The sequence below is a fragment of the Nyctibius grandis genome, chromosome 31 (assembly GCF_013368605.1).
Source record: "Nyctibius grandis isolate bNycGra1 chromosome 31, bNycGra1.pri, whole genome shotgun sequence".
Taxonomy (NCBI): Eukaryota; Metazoa; Chordata; class Aves; order Nyctibiiformes; family Nyctibiidae; genus Nyctibius; species Nyctibius grandis.
In genome coordinates, this window is record NC_090688.1 from 505,434 (window position 1) to 525,479 (window position 20,046).

Sequence of the window (20,046 nt, forward strand, 5' to 3'; positions counted from 1 at the left end):
CGGTGTCGCGCCGGGGCCCGCAGAGGCACCGCGGGGCCGGGGCCAACCTGAGGGGGGACCGTGCCCCGGCCCTGGGGCAGGGAGGCGCCCGGGGAAGGGGCTGCCGTGGCCGAGCGGGGCCGGTGGCATCCCCGGCCTCCCGCCCCGCTCACGGGGGCTCGGGCGGGCGCGGGGCAGCCCTGGGGAGGGGGAGCCATGGGACAGCCCCGCCCCGGGCCTGCGCTCCGCCGCCACCGCGCATGCGCCGCCACTGACACCGCGTTCCCCCGGCCTCTCCCACTCGGCGGGAGCAGGGGGGGGGGAGGGAGCACACACACACACCCCCCCCCCCCCGCCGCGTGGGCGGCCCCGCCCTCTCCTACGCGGAAGTGCGCTGGTAGGAGCCGCCGGCGCGGTCACGTGAGGGAGCAGCATGGCGGCGCGCGGTGAGTGCGGGGCCGGCGTGGCGGCTCCGGCTGAGCGGGGCGGGGGGGCAGTGCGGGTCCGGGGGGAGCCGTGCGGGTCCCGGGGGGGGGGCCGTGCCGCTCCTGGTCTGGCCGGGTCCGGGTACTTCCCGTGGACCAGGCGCGGCCCCGGGGCCCGGTTGTGATCGGTCTGCCGGCCCGGGCCGCGGCCCTCCCCTTCCTCCCTGCCGCGGCGTGAGGGACCCGTTGGTGGCTGCGGGCGCCCCTGGCCCTGGGGGCTGCGCCCAGGGCCCCTCCTGACCCCCCTTCCCCCCGCGCAGGAGTGTGACCGGAGGGTCCCGCCGCTATGGTGACCGAGGCGGAGGTGGAGGCCGTCGGCCGGACGCTGGTGGACGCGGCCCAGCCCCTGCCCGCCCGGTTCCGGGCCCTCTTCACCCTGCGCAGCCTGGGCGGCCGCGCGGCCGTGCAGTGGATCAGCCGGGCCTTCGGGGACGGCTCCGCGCTGCTGAAGCACGAGCTGGCCTATTGCCTGGGCCAGATGCGGGACGCGGCGGCCATCCCCGTGCTCATCGCCGTGCTGGAGGACGCCGGCCAGGAGCCCATGGTCAGGCACGAGGCGGGTACGATGGCGGCTGTGGGGACAGGGGAAGGGTCCGGCCCGCAGGTGGGACTTGCGGGTGCTTCCCCCACGTACCGAACAGCTCGTGGTGGCCTGATCCAGCCTGGGTGTCGTGGCTTGGAACACCCTGAGGCACGTAACCACCTCACCACATACCCCGGCCGGACTGGTTGGCCGAGCCTTCCCCTTCCTGCTGGCCAGGCTGGCTCCTGCCATGGTTATTTCCCTGGCTGTCTCATTTAGGATCGGTCAGGGTTAGGCCCGCGTCCCCACGTCAGAGCAGGGCGAGGCTTTGCTGGAGGACACAGCAGGGTCCTCCTCCCGTAGACACCTTGATAACACCCTGACGTGTCCTTCAGGTGAAGCCCTGGGTGCTATCGGGAATCCCGATGTGCTGGATATCCTGAAACGCTATTCAGCGGATCCCGTGGTTGAGGTGAGGCTCTTGGGGGGTCATTCCCCTGGGGTGTGGTGCTGCTGGTCCGGGAGGGTGAGGCAGGGCTCTCCTGGGCAGCCCCTGGCCGTGGACAGGGACACCATAAGCAGCAGCCTGCTGTGTGCTGGCACCCAGCCGCTGTCGGGCAGCCCTGGGCGCCCTCCCAGCACCGTATGGTGCCGTCCCGCAGCCAGGGCTGTGTCCCTGTCCCCGTCTCTGCAGGTGGCAGAGACGTGTCAGCTGGCAGTGAGGAGGCTGGAGTGGCTGCAGGAGAACAAGGAGGAGCCGAGTGCCAGCCCCTACCTCTCCGTGGATCCTGCTCCCCCTGCCGAGGAGACGGATGTTGCCAAACTCCGCAAAACCCTCCTGGACGAGTCGCGCACGCTGTTCGACCGCTACAGGGCCATGTTCGCCCTGCGGAACCTGGGGGGCCGGGCCGCTGTGCTGGCGCTGGCGGACGGTGAGGGCCAGCGTGAGGCTGCCTGCGGTCTGCTTGCTGTAAGGCTGGGCAGGTTAATCCGGGATTGGCCCTTCCCAAATCCAGGGCTGCGAGAGCTGCCAGGCTCCTCTTAGGCTCTTCACGCCTTTGTTTCTAGAGCTGCTGTCCCCCTGCTTGCTGGCAAGAGCCACGTCGCAAAGCGTTCTGTGCTCTCTGGTGTTTCACAGCCCCCTCGCCGTCCTCCAGGCACCCTTTCTCCGTGGGTCCGGGTGGGAGAGGGCACAGCCTGTAATGTTGGCTTGGGACCAGCCAGTCTGAGGTGGTGTCTCCTTGGTGGGACCTGGCCCCAGGGTGTCAGGGTCCTGCTTTCCCATTGTGGAAAGTCAGAGGCTGCCAACCTCATCCTGGGGTTTGGGAATAGCTTGGAATGTCTCCTGAGTGGGGAAGGGGCACACGATGGCCCCATTTGGACCCACTCCCCAGTCCAGGGGAAGTGGATGGGGCTCTCCAGCCGTCTGGGGTGAGCTGAGGGCAGATCCGCACCGTGAGGTGGGGTGTGCAGGGATCCGTGAGCTCCTGCCACGGCTCTTCGGTCCTGCAGCACGGGAGGGCGTGAGGCTGTACTGCCTGTGTGCTGTGGGGCAGGGCCCGTGGGCAGCGCAGGCTCCCCGGGGCAGGCGGGGGTGCCAGCAGCTCTGCCGGGAGGGCGGGTGCTGCGTCACGAGAGGGCATCCCTGCGCCGCCGGGGCACGGCTGCGGGCTGTGGGGCCGGGGCTGCCCTGGCTGCGTGGGGTCAGGGAGCAGGGTGGGACAGCCCTTTCTGTGTCTGGGGTGGCAACTGCTGGCTCTAACCCTCAGGCCAGCCTGCCCGGTGGCTTCCCCTGGCTTTTGGGTGGGGGGTTCCAGCCAAGCATCCCAGCTCAAGCTCCCTCTCGCCTCCTCCCCGCAGGACTGCGCTGCGGCAGTGCCCTCTTCCGCCACGAGATCGGCTACGTGCTGGGCCAGATGCAGGACGAGGCCTGTGTCCCGCAGCTGACGGCCGCGCTGTGCAGCCGCACGGAGAGCCCCATGGTGCGCCACGAGTGCGCCGAGGCCCTGGGCTCCATCGCCCGCCCCTCCTGCCTGGAGACCCTGCGGGCCTTCGCCCACGACGAGGAGCGGGTGGTGCGGGAGAGCTGCGAGGTGGCACTGGACATGTACGAGTACGAGAACGGGGCTCAGTTTCAGTACGCCGACGGGCTCTGCAAGCTGCAGGCCTCTGCCTGAGCCCCGGCTGGGGGGCACGGGCTGGCGACGCTGCCTCCAGCCTGCCCCGCGCTTTCGTGGCTGCCTCCGTCGACATGTATCCGCGGAGGTGGAGGAAGAGCTGGCTTTGCGCTCTGGCACAGTTACAGGCGCCTTCTCCCTCCAAATCCAGGCTGAGCTGCTACTTGCTCCCCCCCGCCCCATTTCCTGGATCTGCCCCTTTTTCCCTGCCAGGATCAGCACCGCCTGCCCCCAGCCTGGCTCCGGGCTCGGACCGGGTGGGCTCCGCTCTGCACGTCGGAGCCTGTCGTGGCTGCGCAGGGCCCGGGGCTGCTCTGGGCTTGTGCTGCCGCAGCGGCTCAGCGTGAAACAGATCCGCTTTCCCTGCCCGAGCTTTGCTGGGGGGCCGGGGCTGGCTTTGGGCGCTTGCTCTTGGAGGTTGTAGCGGTGCGATGCCTCAGAATCGCCCTTGGTGCTGGTGCCAAGCCGGGTCCCTCCCTGTGCGGCGGAGGAGCTGCCGTGGGTTTGGCCTCTCGTGTCGGGGCAGGCCAGGGCTGCGCTTGCGGCAGCCTTTGCCCTGGGATGGCGGTTGTTTCATGGTGAAGTCTGGAAGATTTGGCTGCGCTTTTTCTTTCTTCAGGGAATGGTGCTGCCATTAGGGCTTACAGGGTGAGGCAGAGCCTGCCCGGACTTTCCCCTGCGTGTAACCAGACCTGGGAGGGCTGAGGCTGGTGTCTGCTGCCGTCACCAAGCACCCAAACCCCCCGGGCAGCCCAGCGTGGGCACGGAGGGGCTGGCAGGGAATAAAGTGCTGGTGGGGGGAGCTTCCATGTGAGTCGAGCTGTGATTTAGCCCTTACCCGGGCGGGGGGTGCACCCAGTGCCGCAGGGTCAGGCCCTGGTGGGGAGCCCTGGGGCTGCCGTAGTAGAATCATAGAGTCATTGAGGTTGGAAAAGACCTTTAAGATCATCAAGTCCAACTGTAACAGGAGGAGGGGGCATGGGGTGGGGTCCCTGGTGGCATGGGGTAAAGCCCCCTTCCCCACAGCCCTGGGAGGAGGGCAGGCCTTGCCCTGGTGCTGGGGGGACTGGAACCCCCATGGTGCTGCCCAGCACAGGGGCTGGTGGGGTCCTGCTGCACCGTGGGGACTGGTGTCCTGCTGATGGGGCTCTTCCCCTGACCCAAGTCTCCCTGGGAGTTGCTCCTGGGCTCAATCCTCTTAGTCCCTAAAGCCACTGCTGCGGCTGGCTCGTTGTCCCCGGGGCTCTGGTGCTTGGGGACACAGCTGGGGTGGGGAGCCCTAGCTGTGGCCCAGTCTGGCCCAGTTCAGGACCCCATGGAAGGGGGTTTTACTGGAGACATGACCAGTTTCGGTCGCCTGTGTGCGCTCGCTGGAAGGCAGAGCCGCGTGCCCAAGTGCCGTGGATGGGGTCGCTCACGTGTGATGTGGAGGATGAGGGCGAGGGCCACTGAACCTGGATTCCACAGCACTGGAGAAAAAGACCTGATGTTTTCACACCGTTTCAGAGGCAGCAGCTGTTACGGGGTTTCTTGCCACCCTCCGTAGCCCCATGCGTGATGGGCAGGACCCAGCCGGCACTGCCAAGCTCTGCGGTGTCTCCGCGCCGTCTCTGTCCCCCGCAGGCGATGGGGCAGGGCAGGGGGACGTGCCGTTTACCCCTTGCCACGTTATCGGTGTGAGGCGGCTGCCGGCTCCGCACCAGGACCTTATTGGCGTGCAGGCTTCACCCTGCTGCCCGTGTGTTTCCCCGGTGTTTGCCGGTGCGTCTGTCCCTCTCACCGCCCCGGCTGCTCCAGCCCTTGCTCTGCTGTTCTCCAGCATTTCCACCGCCACACGGGGTTCTTTCCAAATCTCTCTGCACCAGCGTTTGCTTCCACTCCCCCAAACGCCTTTTAAGCCCAAATTGGAACAAACCTGGCATTTTTGTGGCCAGGATCTGGCCATGGGCAACCTGGGTGCAGCCGAGCTGGGCCGTGTGCCGGGGTGGAGGAGGGCCCGGGCGTTGAGCCCTGACTTGGCACTGAACCCCGCGGGCACCGTCACCCCTCCCACCCTGGGAAGGGTTGAGGGGTTTTTTTCAAGGCTGATGCTGGTCCGGGCCAAACCCCGCACCCTCCTGGCGCAGAGGGCATCGCTTTCGGGTGTGCCTGGACCTCGCGCCCCTCCGCAGGCTGCTCCTCACCGGAGGAGCGACGCTGGGCACGCAGCGGCCACTCGCCATGGGCTGCTTCACTCCGCCTGGATTACACAGAGCAAAGGGGGCCCTGCGGGAGCCCCCCCAGCCTGGGGCTGCAGCACCGGCCCCTGCCGCCCGTCACCTCCCGGCTCGGAGGGCGCCGCGTCCTCCGGGCAGGGCACTGCCAGGATTTCACGCCATCTGCTCGGGGGATCCAGGGCCTGCCGAGGGATTTAGCCAAGCTCAGGGCAGGGGGGGAGGCCCCGGGGTGTCCCTCCCCATCCCTGCCTTTGGGGGTTCGCCAGCTGCAGACGACTCCCCGCTCCCAGGGGGACGGAGGTGCCTGTGGTGGTGCCAGAGGGACAGATTCTGGGGACCCTGAGCCATGTCGGAGCCCAGTGGTGCCCCCCCAGGCTGAGCCCGCCGGGGCTGTGCCAGGATTAGCAGGCGCTAAGCTCCTTCCCGCAGATGCTCCGTCCTTCGGTGGCCGCGGGTGAGTGGCACTGCCACCGGGCATGGGGACCCCGCTGTCCCCGTGAGCCGCCAGCACTGAGCACCCTGGTTTGGACCCTGATGCCACTTCTTCCCTGCGACCCCCCGCGCAACAGAGGCTTCGGTGGCTCGGGGCTGGGGTGCAGGGGGAGGTGGCGATGGCCCTGGCGGGGGGCACCCCGCTCCCCGGCACCGGGGGGGCATGGGAGTCGCGGCGCTTGCTGCAGTCTCCCCACGAGGAGGAGGACAATGGGGTGCTCTACGTGGACTACAAGCCCCCCGCCCTGGACAGCATCCGCCTGCCCCGCTACGTCCTTTACCTGCTGATGGCGGCCACCCTGGTGCTGCTGGTGGTGTACGCCATCATGGGGCACCTCATCAAGGACCTGGTGCACGACTTCGCCGGTGAGTGCTGCCCGCAGCGGGGCTGAGCTTTGGGGCTCCTTACGGGGCTGGGCGGGGGGTGAGGGCGTCCCCCAAACCCGAAGCCTTTGCCATGGTGGGGCTGTGCCGCTGACGGCTCCGTCTCTGCCCCCGCAGACTGGGCGTTCGGGCCCAAGCCGGAGGAGGAGAAGGTGGTGATGGCCAGGGGGACCGTGCCCGAGGTGGAGTGGCTGGACGAGGATGAGGTGCTGGTAGAGGAGAAGCTGGAGGACGAAGACGCCGGCGCCCTGAGCAGCATGGACATCCCGCTGGGGCTGCGCACCGCCGGCCCGCGCGGCTCCGTCTCCTTCGCCGACACCCACAGGATGAGGTTTTTCTAGAGCCAGGGGACCCCCCCCGCCACCGCTGGCACCCCGCAGCCATGCCCAGCCGTTGGGTCACAGCACGGCCCCAGACTCAGATGCAGGGGTGACGCTGCCCAGTGCTGGCATGTGGCTTCACCGTCCCCAGCGCAGCCCCATGTGCTTATCCCAGGGCTGCTATCGCTGCCCCCCAATAAAGCAGCCTGCCCCAGCCCTGTTCGCTTGCCCCTTGGCCAGGCATGGGTACAGGGAGGGGGCAAAGCTGGGACACCCCGACCTTCGCCTGGGGACAGCAGCATCCCTCGGTCGAGCCGCACCGGCTGCCTGGCATGGGCGCACGGGGAGGGACACGTGTGTGGGTGCACATGCGTGGACACACGTGTGGGTGTGTAAAGGTGGTGCCTGGGGGTGCAAACCATGGGGGCACACTGTGGGCGTGGGCACAGACGTGGGCACAGGGGGCATGGGCACGGGCGTGCACACACATGTGCATGGAAACAGGGATGCACGTGCCTGCGGGGAGGCCCACGTCAGCACAGCCACGCGCAGAGGGGAGGGACAGACGGACGGATGGCCGGCCGTATGCTGAGGCTGGATTTGCCCCCGCCGGCCCCCTCGGTGCCCTGACGCTGCTGGGCTGTGTCCCCTCCCGATGGCACCCACAGGTGCCCCCAAAGCCAGTCTTGGGGAGCAAAGTGCCCATGAGCCCCACTTGGGCACTGGGTATGGGGGGGCCGCGTCGTACAGACCCCCATCCCCTGCCTTAACTGCAGGCTGGGGCTGGACACCCTTCCAGAGGGGACCCTGTCCCCATGTCCCCAGGCTCCTTCTTCACCCCCCAGGGAATCGCTGCGGGCAGGGTGGCCCTGCTGAAGCCCATGGCCTGTCCCTGGGGTGCCGCTGCCCATCCCCTGCCTCAGTTTCCCCTGTGCCCCAGCGGGTGGGGGCTGTGAGGTGGAGCTGAACAGCTCGCACCACCGTTAATACACTGTTAATATTTAGCTCTTCGTGGCACCCGGGCGCTCCCTGGGCATCTGATGGTGTCCTGCCAGCACTAGCCTGGGCCTGGGTGAGGGCTGGGGGGTGGCCTGGCACTGCCCACCCCTCCCCGTGTTGCCCTGTCCCCATGGCGTGGCAGGGTGGGGGCCGCATCTGTGGGGATGAGACGCGCTGGCACTGATCTGCCCCAGCCCTGCCAGCGGGGACGGGGGTGCGATGCCCCATGGGCAGGGGGGAAGACTGGGATGGGGCAGTAGGCAGGGTGGGCACCCCTCCGTGCCTCTGCCCGTCTGTCTGTCCCTCTGCCCACCCATCCATCTGTCCTTCCATCCATCCATCCACCCACCTCTCTGTCCTTTCGCCCATCTGTCCACCCACCAACCCACCCACCCACTCATCTGTCCATCTGTCCAACCATCCGTCCAGCCATCCCACTACCCACCCACCCATCTGTTTGTCCCTCCCTCCACCCACCCACCCACCTTGGGGGTGGACCCCAGCCCTGGGCACGGGGCTGCTGCCATGGTCCCCGAGATGGTGGCTGCTGGGTGCTGGTGGCTGAGCCGGCGGAGAGGTGCCACCTCCCAATGGTTGCGGGAGCCACGTTGCCATGGCACTTGGTGGCACTTGTCCTCTTGAGCCCAATAAAAGCTGCCCGTTGGCCCTGGGTGCAGAGAGCGGTGCCCGCGCCCAGCCCCAGCAGCGGCGTGGGAGAGGAGCCCAGCCCGGGGCGCAGGATCCGGCCGTGCCCCAGCCCTCCACCAGCCTCCGCCCGACGATGCCAAGGGCCTCACTGCCCCTCTCGCTCCTGCTCCTGCTCGTCCTCGTCACCACGGCCCGGGGACAAGCCAGTAGGTGCCCCCGTAGCCCCGCCCCATACCCCTGTGCCCTCGGGTGCACTGAAGGAAGGGGGTGGCTGTACCCACCCTGGGGCATGGGATCAGCTCCTGGGAGACCTTCCCAGTAGGACCAGTCTGTCCCAGTGCCCCGGCAGCCACAATTCTGGGGGCAAAGCAGAAGGATTTGGGGGAACCTGCCTGCTGTCCCCAGTGCCTCCACTGTGCCGGGCACCTCCACGCTCTCCCGGGGCAGGTTGGCTGTGTTGGGGGTGGCTTCCTCGGCACCCAAGGGATGGCGGGGAGGGGGTGGCGAGGAGTGCCTGCCAGTGTCCCCCGGTGTTCCCAGAGTCTCCCGGTGCCGGGTTTGGCACAATGGGGACCCTGTGCCATGGGATGGGGGGTCCTGTCCCCCGCAGCATGAGGTTCCCCTGAAGCCGTCCCCATCCCCGGCCCTGTCCCTGTCCCCGTCCCTCTCGCCATCCCCCTCCCCGTCCCCCTGCTGTGCAGGCGCCAGCCCCAAGGAGCTGCAGCCCTGGCTCGTTGGCCTCACGGCCGTCGTCGTCTTCCTCTTCATCGTCTTCGTGCTCCTGCTCGTCAACCGGCTCTGGCAGCTCAGGATGCGCAGGTGGGCCGGTGCGGGGGGGCCGCCTCCTGCACCCACCCGGGGGGCCGCGGGGTCCGGCCGTGCCCGAGGTGTCCCGGGCACCGCTCAGCCCCTCTGTGCCCCCGCAGGAAGCAGCGCGGCCTCCGGGACCCCCCGGGCACTGACAGGTACCGCGGCCCAGGCGCTGCGGGGCTGGCACGGGGCCGGCCCCGTCCGGGCCTCGGTCCCCCCGGGGCCGGCCCCCCGCGGGCGGTGCCGTGCGTGGCCCGGCGCGGGGCGGGCCGTGGGTGCCGGGGTGCGGGGTGACGCCTCCCTCCCGCAGGCTGGAGCCCGCCGGCCGCGCCAACCCGGCGGCGGAGAAGAGTGACGAGGAGAGCGAGGGCCGGGAGCGGAGCAAGGTCACGGCCCTCTGAGGCGGTGGCCGGTCCCTGCCCGCCCCGCGCCGGCCCCGGGCACCCCCCGTGGGCACCGCGCCCCCCGCCCCGTCCGCGGGCCGCGGATCCGCGCCGGGCTTTGCGGGCGGGAGGTGCCCAGGGCCCGGCTGCCGCCAAGACCCGGCGTGGATCAGCCGCCCGCCGGAATGGATCGGGGAGGGGGGGGGACAGGAGCGGGGCCCCCCCGCGCCCCCCGCCCGTGGGGGGGTGCCCCCGGCTGTGCCCCAGTAAAGGTCCCCAACCTGCCCCGGTGTCAGGTGTCTGGTGTCACTGCGCTGGGGACGGGGCTGTCCCGTGGCCGCCGTGGGGCTCCGCGCCCCCAGGACGGGGCCTGCGGCGCGGCCCTGCGGCCCCCAAGCGCGCTGGGTGCGGGCGCACCCCTGGGTGCCACCGGGGCAGGGGACACCGGCGGGTTCCTGGTGTGTGATGAGCTGCCAGGCCTCAGCGACTTCAGCACGGCCGAGAGCCACGTCCAGCCACGCCGCTGCCCCCGACAGCCCCGGACCCGGGCGTCCCGCCCCCCGTCCTGGGGCGCTTGGGGACCAACGGGTGTCACGGGGGACCCCCTGGGGGGGGGGGGGGTGCACCTCAGCACCCCCGGCTGCCCTGAGCAGCTCTTCGCGACGGGGACAACGGGGTCTGCGGGGGTGACACACGGCTTCGGCCAACATGTCACGGTGAGGGCAATGATGTCACGCAGGCGAGGCGATGATGTCACATGCACGAGGTGGCAATGTCACATGGACAAGTGCTGATGCAGAGGCGGTGGCAGCGCTGGTGGTGAGCCCATGGCTGCGCCCACCCCTGTCCCTGTGTGTCCCCTCCCCGCCACCCCACGGCCCCCAAGCGGGGCTGCGGGGGCACCCCAGGGTGCTGCTGCTCCTGGCTCAGCCACCCTCCTCATCCGGGCCAAGAGCACCCATGGGTGGGGGCCCCCCTCCGGGGTGCTGGGCACCCATTGCCTGGAACAGCTCTGCTCCAGTACACCCCAGTGCCCCCCCAAGTTGGGACACCCGGTTCCCCCCTACGCCAGGCGCTGTGCCTCAGTTTCCCCCGGGGGCAGAGAAGGAAGGGCGGAGGCGGGCTGGAGTTGAAGCATAGCTTGTTTAATTTTTATACATTTTTTTTTTGTCTTTTTTTTTCTTTTCTTTTTTTTATCTTTTTTTTGTGTGTGTCAGTTTTTTTGTTTTTTGTTTTTTTCTTCTTTTTTGTCTCTTTTTCTCTTTTTTGCATAGGGGAAGGGGGGGGGAAAAAAACAACAAACAAACAACAAAACAAAAAAAAAAACAACAAAAAAACCCCCAAAACAAAACAAAAGAAATAAACAAAAAAAAAAGAAAAACAACAAAAAAAAAAAACCCAAATCCAAAGTCACGGTCAGTAACTGGTATGTAGGCAGGAGCGGCGGCTATCGGTAATGGCTGCGTACAATGGTATAATCAATATCGTGAAGCACCAGGGAGGCGAGCGGGGGGCTCGGGGCGGGGGTGTCATGCAGGGGCCGGGGGGGGGTCCCGGGGCGGGGGGGTCCCGGCCCCGCTCGCAGCCCTGGTGCGCTCGGCGGGTGTGTAACGGCTGCGGCAAGCGAGAAGCGAGAATCCGGCTAACGAGTAAAATATAACTGCGGGGGGTGGGGGGGGGGGAGGGCAGGACCCCCCCGGGAAGGTGGGGGGGGGGGACACGGGGAGGGCAGGACCCCCCCGAAGGGCGGGCGGGGGCAGCCGGCGCGCAGGCACTGCGGCAGGATTTTTGGTTCGGGTGTGAGTTGGGGGGCTGCCGGCTGCGCCCCGACGCCTTTTCGGGGTGGGTGCTCTCCTCTGGCCGCTCCTTGCCCAGGGGTGGGGGGGTGTCCCCCCCCCCAGACCCCCACCCCCATCTCCACCTCCGCTCCCGCCTGCCCGTGGGCATCGCCCGGGGCACCCAGGGGTGCTGCTGCATGGGGGCACCCAGGGGTGCTGCTGCAGGGGGGCACCCCAGGTGCTTCTGTGTGGGGGCACCCAGGGGTGCTGCTGCAGGGGGGAGGGACCCTGGGGTCCTGCTGCAGGGTGCTGCACCCAGGGGTCCTGCTGCAGGGGGGCACCCTGGGTGCTGCTGCAGGGGGGGCACCCAGGGGTGCTGCCCGCCCCAGCCGGCGGCGGGAGCCCGGGGGACACAAAGCAGCAATTCCAAACTCATAGTACAAAAAAAAAAAAAGAGAAACAAAACAACAACAAACAAGACATATATATATATATAGGGGTTTATATATATATATATATATATATATTCCTTTGCGCTTTAAAGTACCTTAACTGTGTGTCGGCCCGCAGGGACCCGCGCCCACCTCCGGCCCCTGAAGCCCCATATATATATATATGTGGAGAGAGAGATATATATATATGTACAGGTTATTTTTTTTATCTATAGGTCACAAGGACTATTTTTAATTAATTTTTTTTAAGCCGACGAGCCCGACTAAAAAACCCTCTAGGAGAGACTGTAGTGCATGAAACCCCCACGGGAGCCCCGGGCGCGGTGATTGTCGAGCGGACCCTCCCCAAGCCCCCACCCTGCCGGGGGCCCCCCTGGAGCACCCCCAGTGCCGGGGGCCCCTCGCCCTTTGCGCCCACCCCGACCGTGGCCACCGAGCCCAGAGGCCGCAGGGGGATAAAAAAATAATAAGGGAGAACGATTAAAAAAAAATAAAAATAATAAAAATTAGTGGTCGTCCCCCCCCCCCCCGTCCCCGCGCGGCCGGTGCCCCCCGGGAGGAGGCCGGGGGGTGTTTGCATATTCCCTTTGGGCAGAGCCGGGGGGGTCTGGGGGGAGCAGTGCAAAGACCCCGGGGCGCTGGGGGCTCCCCAGACCCCCCCAGGGAAAGCCCCCGGCCCGACCCCCCCCCGCTGTCGCCCTCCAGGCTGGGGGGCGTCGAGTTGATTATTTTTTGCCTTTTTTAACATGTTTTAAGGTGCTTTTCTTGCCGAGGGCGGGTTTTGGGGGGCTGCGGCCGCAGCCCCCCCCAGACGTGCTTCGGGCCCCGGGGGGCGAAGGCAGCAAAAGGGCGGGCGGGGGGGGGACACACACACACCCCAGCCGGTGCCCCCGTGGGCCGGGGGCTTCCTCGGGGCGGGGGGGCCCAGGCCCGAGGGGCGCCAGCGCCCCTCGCCTCCCCCCGGGGCCCCACATTCGCCGGGGGCGGGATGGGGGGGCTGCCCCGGGGGCCCCCCGCTCCCTCCCCCCGCTGTCACTCTGCTCACCGCTGAGAAATGCTTTTTTTTTTACTATTTTTTTTTGCTTTGAGCTGATCCTTTTCTAGCCTTAAAACCCTTTTTTTTGGCGTTTTTTTTCTCTTTTTTTTTTCAATTTTCTCTTTTTTTTTTTTTTTTTCTAATTTCTATTTTCACAACGTCCATCCTCTCCCCCCGCCGGCTGCCGACCCCCCGCTCCCCGCCTTGCATTGTCCTTGCAGAAATCAATACTGCACCTTGCATCAAGGAGAGTCTCCCAAGGATGTTCCCCCGCTCTGTGGGACCCCCAACAACCCGCACCAGTGGGGGACACCCCGCTGGGACACGACCCCCCCCCCCTCAATCCCCCACTAATACTTTTGGACACCAAAAGAAAAAAAAAAAAATTAAAAATTTAAACAAATGTTGACGACGACGGTTCTTCATTACGAAGCAGCAGTGACGTGTGGTGCCACCCACCCATCGGTGTCATGACCTGCGTCAGTCCTCAGCCTCACAGGGGGCTGGGGGGGGGGTCCGCTCTCTCTCAGGCCGGTGGGACGCTTGGGTTTTAAGGCAAATTCAGGATTTTTTGGTGGTGTCGGGACCCTGCTCGGTGGCTGGCACAGCAGGGAGTGGGCAAAGGGAGAGCGAGAGGGGAGCGCCTGCCCTGCCTGTGCCCTGCTGTGCCAGCCGGACCCCCGGCCATGAAGCCGATGGGGATGGAGGTGGGGAGGGGGCTGCGACCTGCCCCGACACCAGCCCTGGGAGGGGTCACAGCTACATTCACACGGTTCCATTCCTGTCACGAGAGCAGCTGGGCTCAGCCCTCCCGGCCCTGCGCCCCATGGACAAGCGATTAAAAAGAGGAGGAGCCCCCAAGGCGGGGGGGATGCTGTGGCCCCCCCAAGGGCTCAGCCATGGCGGGGGGGTCTCCATCCCTGGTCCTCCCCGCGGGGACCCCATCCTCACCCACCCCGCTGCACCCACACGCCCGGCTTCCCCCCAGCACTATGGGGGGGGGCTCTGACCCAGGGGGGTCCTTGCCGCCTCCCGCCTCGCTGCCTTTGGTTGCTGTAAGCAGAAAAACAAAAGAAAAACCCCCAAAATGGAAGGAAAAGTAAAAAAAAAAAGAGGCAAAGCAAAGAGGTGGCCGGACCCCCCCCGGCCGGCCCCCCCTCGCCAGCGCAGCAGAGCGGCTATTGCATATTCCGGTGTGTTGGCGCAGAGGATGCATCGGTATTACCAACTGGAAGACGTTTCCGAGGGGGGAAAAATTGGTTAAAAATTAATAATAATAGAGAGAAAAGGGACTTTTCCGGCCGAGAAGAAGCCATGCAGGAGGCGAGGGGGGGGCGGCCACCCCCGGCCCCCCCGGCCCCCCGGGAGCCCCGGGCATGCAGCGACTCCCTCGCACTGATATCGGGTCCGGTAATACTTAGTCTTCAAAGGCAAGGCACATCATGTGGTATAAAATTTCGTGCAAATTAGGAAAACATGGATTTTTTTTTTTCTTGTGGTTTTTTTTTTGTTTTTTTACGGCTTTTTTTTTCTTTTATACAGAATTTTTTTTTTTCTCGACTTTTTTTTTTTGTTTTTTTCTCTTTTGCTGAAGGGGGAAGGTAGAGCCGGTTAATACAGTCTGCCATGCACAGCATCAGCCATCCGCGGCTGGGTTGAGCCAGGTCACCAGATCCTGTTAAAGCACCATGCAGTTTGTCTCTTTTTTTTTGTCTTTTCTTTTTTTTTTTATGTGTTTCTTTTCTCAAATCTTTAAAAAAAAAAAAAAAATCAGGTTTCCCTCTCTGCCAAGCGCTTTTTTTGTCTTTTTTTTTTTTTCCTTTTTTTTTGGTGGGTTTTCTCCTTTTCTTGTCCTTTTGGATGATTTTTTTGCCTACCGGGATTTGCTCCATCAGCCCTTTCCCCGGCGCTGCCCCGCGCACGGTCAGGATCCGGCCTCGCGGTGCCGTCCCGGGGGGGTGGGAAGCGGGGGGGGCCGGGGGATGCGATGCCGGTGGTCCACGGGGCAGCTCTGGTGCCAGGGGAGGGGGCCAGGCGGGTGGCGGTGGTGGCCTCGGTGACGTCCCCTGCTCCTGGACATCCCACGGTGGCTTCTCTCCGTCGTCACCCGTGGGGTCCCCCGGGGCGTGGGCTCACTGCGGCCCTTTGGGGACACGCCTGGGACCGGGCTCCTGCGCGGGACCGTCTCACTGGTGACACCGGGTGCCTTCGTCGTCTTCCTCCTCGCCTCGGCCGCTGCGTGGGTCCCTCTGCTCTAAGGCACTGCCACGTCCCCGCGTCCCCTTCCTGGCCAACGGGACGGGGACAGCGCTGCCCCCGGCCGGGGGCTCCTCCGGGGGGGCCGGGACCCCTCCCCGCTGCAGTTCAGGCACTTGTCGCGGGGCCGGGGGCTCCGGGGGGCCGGGGGCTCCGTGGGGCCGGGGGCTCCGTGGGGCTGGCTCTGCCCTCGCCCTCGCGCGGGCTCCTTTTCTCCATCCTTTTGCATGAAAAAAAAAAGAAAAAAAACCCCAAAAAACCCCAAACCAGCCATCCCGGCAAGCCAGTGCCGGGGGCTCCGTCTCCTCCTCTTCTTCCTCCTCTTCCTCCTCCTCCTTTTTTGTGATTATTTTTTCTTTTCTTCTTTTTTTTTTTTTTTGACAATTCCCTCTTCAAAGTGCATTTCCTACAAAATGTGCAACACGCGCTCGCCCCCTCCTCGCCATCCGCCTGGTACCTGTCCACAGGAATGCACAGCTCGGACGCACGGACGCACGCCCACCGCGGGGACACGCGTGGGGACACGCGGGGCCGGGGCCAGGGCAGGCCGGAGGGCGAGGAAGGCATTTGCAGAGAGACGGCGACCGGTGCCCCGACCCGGTGGTGGCAGCCCGGGTCCGGCTGGGGCAGCGGTGGGAGCGTCCCCACGCCGTGTCCCTACGGGAATCGGGGTGCCACCGCCACCGCAACTGTCCCCAGCCGTGCCCACGCACCCTCCGTGGCCCCAAGCCCCCTCCTGTGACACCCACTTGTGCCAAGTCGAGTTGGCCACTGTGCCACCATGCCACCGTGCCACCGTATCACTGAACCACAGCAGCACCACATCGCTGTGCCACCGCGTCACCGCAGCACCACGTCACCGCGTCACGGTGTCACCGCAGCACCACGTCACCGTGTCACCGCAGCACAGTGTCACCCATCCCCAAGGCGCTTTCACGGCACGGAGCATCACGTCACCCCAACGGCGACCGGCGGCAGGAGGCGTCCCCCCACCCCGCCGCACCCCACCTCAGCCCTGGGGCCCCCCGAGAGTCTGCGTGGGGCTGGGGGGGGGGCAGGGGCGGGTGTTTGATCTTTTCTACTCACATGGAGGCGAGAATGAGAGAGTCAAGAGCCGTTTGCATCCCCGAGCCTCCGGGAGGGCTCTGGCGCCGCAGCCTGGCTGCGCTCCGGGAGGCATCGCTGGCACGAGTTGTGTCAGGTCTCAGCGCGGCGCCGGCTGACGGGGGCAAATAATAGTGTTTTTTTTTTTCTTTTTTTTTCTGTGTCTTTGTTTTTGGGCGCATCGCTGGGCGGGGGGGAAGGTCCTCCTGGGATGGGTTGTTGTTTTGTTTGTATTTTTTTTTTTTATCCTTTTTAAAAAAGTTTGACCCTTTTCCTTCTTCCTTTCCTTCGCTCTTTCCTTCAGGTGTGGGTTTTGCTTGTCGTCGTCGTCATCGTCGTCGAGTCCGCGCTCTCCGTCGTCACCGCAAGTCTGGGCCTGGTGCTCGGGGACGGGGATGTTCCTCTGGGGGTGCCTAAAGCAGAGGAGGAGGGAGGCGAAGGGGCGGCACGGCGGCGGTTATCCCAGGTACCAGGACTGCGGGAGAGAAGGGAGAGGCCGGTGTCAGTGCCGTGCGCCGCGGAGCCACCCCGTCCCCCCGGCGTGTCCCCTCCACCCCGAGACAGCTGTCCCCACGCTGTCACCCTGCTCGCCTCGCTGCCCCACGCGGGGCTGGCGTCCCCATTCCTGCGCTGAGTTTGTCAGTCCTTGGCGCCGGGGCCACCTGTGTCCCCCCGGGCGGCCGGTCCCTCTGCACCTCCATGGTGAAGGTGACGCTCAGCCCCGCTCGGCGATGGGTAGGGGGGTGGCAGGGCCAGGGATCGCACGAGGTGGCCCCCTGCCACCCTCCCATTGTCTCCCCCCCCCCAGCCCCAAGTTCAAGTTCGTCCCCGATTACCTCATGTCTGGTTTCCGTTGGCAACGAGACAGCTCGGGGCCGCGGCTTCCCTTAACCCTTCCCGGCCCTGCCACACATGACCCGAGAGCAGCAGTTCTCAGCCACCCCTCCCAGGGACGCGGGACACCGCTTTGTTTCCCCCGTGCCTCAGTTTCCCCATGCAGAGCACCCTTGAGCCCTGGGGAGGCTCCTGGAGCATGACCAGCCCCATGTGCATGGGGACAGAGACCGGGAGCAGCCGTGAGCCCCGGGGGGGTTAGGGGGTGCAGGGACCCCAGCACCCTGCTCCCCTGGAGCTCTCCCAGCGCTGCTCCAGCGCACCCCACTGTGCTCTGCCCACGTCTAGGGCTGGGGAAACTGAGGCAGGGCAGGGGGCTGTGGTCAGACCCAGGCCCCCAGTGTTTGTCCCCTGCTCCGGCACAGCACCCTTGGGTGTCCCAGCTCACGGTCCCCAAGTGACCTGGCACAGCACAGCACCGCTGAGTGCCCCATGGCACGGCTCAGCACCCCGAGTACTCGCCCCCAGCGGGTGCAGCACCCCGGAGCGTCCCCAGCATGGCGCCAACCACACACCCATCCCTCTGCCCTGGCACTGGTGTCCCCTGCTGGGACTGCCGAGGCCGGACAGATCGTATCCCGAGTGAGGCTCGGTGCCAGCACTCCTGCCCCGGCCCCGCGGCACTGCCCACGGCGCCGGTGCCGGCTCACGGACTACGGTTAAAAAACACCCAGGACTGATGAAAAGCCCCCGGAAAGGCGCACGCTACCCCCGCTGCGGCCGGAGCGGCTGGCGGGCACAGGCAGTGAGAGCAGGGCGCTCGTGCCCACCTGGAGTGGGGCACATGGCCCTGGTGCCCCTCGTTCGGGGATTCTGTGGGCACCCGGGCAGCCTGGCTGTGACATGGTGTCAGGCGGGGCAGAGCCGGAGCCTGGTGAGGGGAGGGCGAGGTGCCCAGCATGGGCACGGCAGTGATCTCCCTCTGCCCTGGGGGACCCTTGGTGGCCCTGGGCCACCAGCAGTGCCCGAGGCCCCGGCACAGGGTGCCGGGTGACAATGCCCATGGTGGGGATGCCATGGTGACAATGCCCACAGTGGCAATGCCCACAGGGGCAATGGCAGGGCATCGGTGCCATGGTGGTGATGCCCATGGCAGCGATGCCCACAGCGGTGATGCCCACGGCGGCGACGCCCATGGCAGTGATGCCCCGGCAGCAATGCCCATGATGGCAATGCCTGCATGGCCATGCCCATGGTGGTGACGTCCACGGCGGTGATGCCACAGCAGTGACGCCCATCGTGGCAATGGCCACGGCAGCAATGCCCATGGTGGCAATACCACAGCAGCAATGCCCATGGTGGCAATACCACGGCAGCGATGCCGTGGCGGGGATGCCCACGTCAGCAACGCCATGGCAGTGATACCCACGACGGCGACGCCCGCAACGGCCGTGCCCACGGCGGCGATGCCCACGGCGATGCCACGGCGGTGGTGCCCGGGGCGAGGGCAGCAGGGTCCCCCCAGCAGCATCCCCGCTCTCACCTGTGCCTGATAGATACTCCCAGGATCCCTTGGTCCTAATCCCACGAAGGAACGGTTCGCAGGGGGCGTGCCTGGTGCAGAGTAGGCTGGGGAACAAACGAGAGCTCGTTAACGGGGCTGCCGGCGGCATCGCCATCGTCCCCCCCCGAGGCCAAGCCTGGCCCACTCCTGGGCACTGCGGGGACGGGCGTCCCGGGCACCCAGGGCTGGTGGCCGGGCGATGTCCCTGGCTGTGTCCCGGCGGCGGGCGAGCGGAGGCCGGGGGTGCTGCACCCGCGGTGGTGCCACCCGTGCCTGCGAGCCAGGGGTGGCTTTGGGGCGACGGCAGGCTGGGGGGCGAGACGCCCCCGGGGTGCGGGCACAGGCCGGGGCTCCTCTGCTGTGCCAGTGCTGCGGCCGCCCGGGCAGAGCTGCTGTGGGTGAGTGAGATGGAGCCACCAGCTCTGCTCGGCCACGTCCCTCCGCTGCCACCTCCACCGCCCAGCTGGGGTCCGGCAGCGGGACCCCGGCCCCACTGAGCTCCGGGGTGCTGCCAGGGGCAGGGTGCTGCCAGGGGCAGGGGGGGCTCGGAGCCAGCTGGCCCCTGTGCCCCTTGGGGACAGCCAGTGTCCCCTGTGCGCATCCTCCCTGAGCCCGGGGGGCACTGGCACTGCCCAGTCCCCCCTGTGGCCATGGCCCTGTCCCCGGCCAGGCCATGGCACCCCGAGCTCTCCCCTCCGCATCGGCCAGGCTTCGATGTCCTCATGCCACGTAACCTCGACACCCGCCGGCTGGCCGGCAGCGCCCAGCAGTGGTCTGTCCCCGGGGTCCGTGGCCCTGGGCAGGGCTCAGCCCCGTGGGGACGTCAGGGTACCAGGGTACCAGGAGGTGTCCTGCGGGCACAGCAGGACGGGGACAGGGACAACCCCCTCGTGGAGCGCGGCGATGGCACAGTGTCCCACCATTGCGGCACGCGCCCCGATGCCACCCAGGGGCGGCACCGGCGTCTCCCCTCTGTGGCCCCTGGCCCAGCAACCCCAACGTCCTCCTGGCCAAGGCGCTAAAGCCCCCCGAGGTGGAGCGGAGGGGGACGAGCTCATCAGCCACCACTGCCAACGAAGGCCCCCCGGCGCCTCCCGCCAAGGGCTCTGGGCACACACAGTCCTCGCACCCGCGGCGCTTCACAGCCCCTCACCAGATCGGGGTCCCCAGCGCCGGGGACGCCCTGCGGCGCAGCCAGGCCCACTGTCCCCAGCACCACACTCGCGCCAGCGGGTCCCGGCCTCACCAGCAGCACAGCCACCACCAGCCGGTGGGCAAACGGGCACGGAGAGGCGACCGCCTCCCCCCCAGCCCTGCTCGCGCCAGGGGGGTTTGGGCAGGACATCGGCTTGGGGGAGCCCTGCCGCGGCTCCGCTCCTGCTCCCCGGCCACCTCAGAGGGACGCGGGGCTCGGGCCGGTCCCTGGGACCAGCGTGGGACCCCCCGGCTTGCGGGGAGCAGCCACCTGCCCAAACCCTGCCCGCTCCGACCTGCCTGAGACCCAGCAAACTCGTTGCGTGCCGGCTGCCGCCCTCTCCCTGGCTGCGGGGAGGCCACCTCCGCCAACATCCCCCTGGCAGCACTGAGACGGGGTGGGGGAACCTTG

At 66.9% G+C, this 20,046-nt stretch overlaps 4 protein-coding genes across 8 annotated transcripts in view; 3 read left to right on the plus strand and 1 right to left on the minus strand.

Annotated features, from left to right (window-relative positions):
• Nucleotides 1-301: 301 nt before the first annotated feature.
• On the plus strand, nt 302-3,971 carry DOHH (deoxyhypusine hydroxylase). Its single transcript, XM_068420776.1, has 5 exons — nt 302-425; nt 725-1,024; nt 1,383-1,459; nt 1,682-1,919; nt 2,848-3,971. The coding sequence occupies exons 2-5, from the start codon at nt 751-753 to the stop codon at nt 3,162-3,164; spliced, it is 906 nt and encodes a 301-aa protein (XP_068276877.1). The 5' UTR covers nt 302-425; nt 725-750; the 3' UTR covers nt 3,165-3,971.
• A 425-nt stretch (nt 3,972-4,396) lies between these two features.
• On the plus strand, nt 4,397-6,761 carry SMIM44 (small integral membrane protein 44). The gene is made up of 2 exons (XM_068420778.1): nt 4,397-6,238; nt 6,374-6,761. Exons 1-2 carry the CDS (start codon nt 5,992-5,994, stop codon nt 6,595-6,597), a joined length of 471 nt encoding a protein of 156 aa, XP_068276879.1. The 5' UTR covers nt 4,397-5,991; the 3' UTR covers nt 6,598-6,761.
• Nucleotides 6,762-8,100: 1,339 nt separating this feature from the next.
• On the plus strand, nt 8,101-9,434 carry SMIM24 (small integral membrane protein 24). Its single transcript, XM_068420927.1, is given in 6 exon segments — nt 8,101-8,126; nt 8,253-8,343; nt 8,345-8,429; nt 8,925-9,042; nt 9,150-9,188; nt 9,344-9,434. Coding segments are annotated over 6 exon segments (450 nt in total).
• Nucleotides 9,435-10,540: 1,106 nt separating this feature from the next.
• Nucleotides 10,541-20,046, minus strand: part of NFIC (nuclear factor I C) — a 47,071-nt gene continuing 37,565 nt past the window's right edge. For 3 of the 5 annotated variants that reach the window (XM_068420767.1, XM_068420763.1, XM_068420765.1), the window contains 2 exons: nt 18,420-18,505; nt 10,541-16,517 (listed from right to left, as the gene is read on the minus strand). In XM_068420767.1, the coding sequence (XP_068276868.1) occupies nt 16,500-16,517; nt 18,420-18,505 (104 nt within the window). In that variant the 3' untranslated portion in view covers nt 10,541-16,499. The remainder of the gene's footprint in view (nt 16,518-18,419; nt 18,506-20,046) is intronic. The other 2 variants (XM_068420764.1, XM_068420766.1) reach the window with 1 other exon arrangement.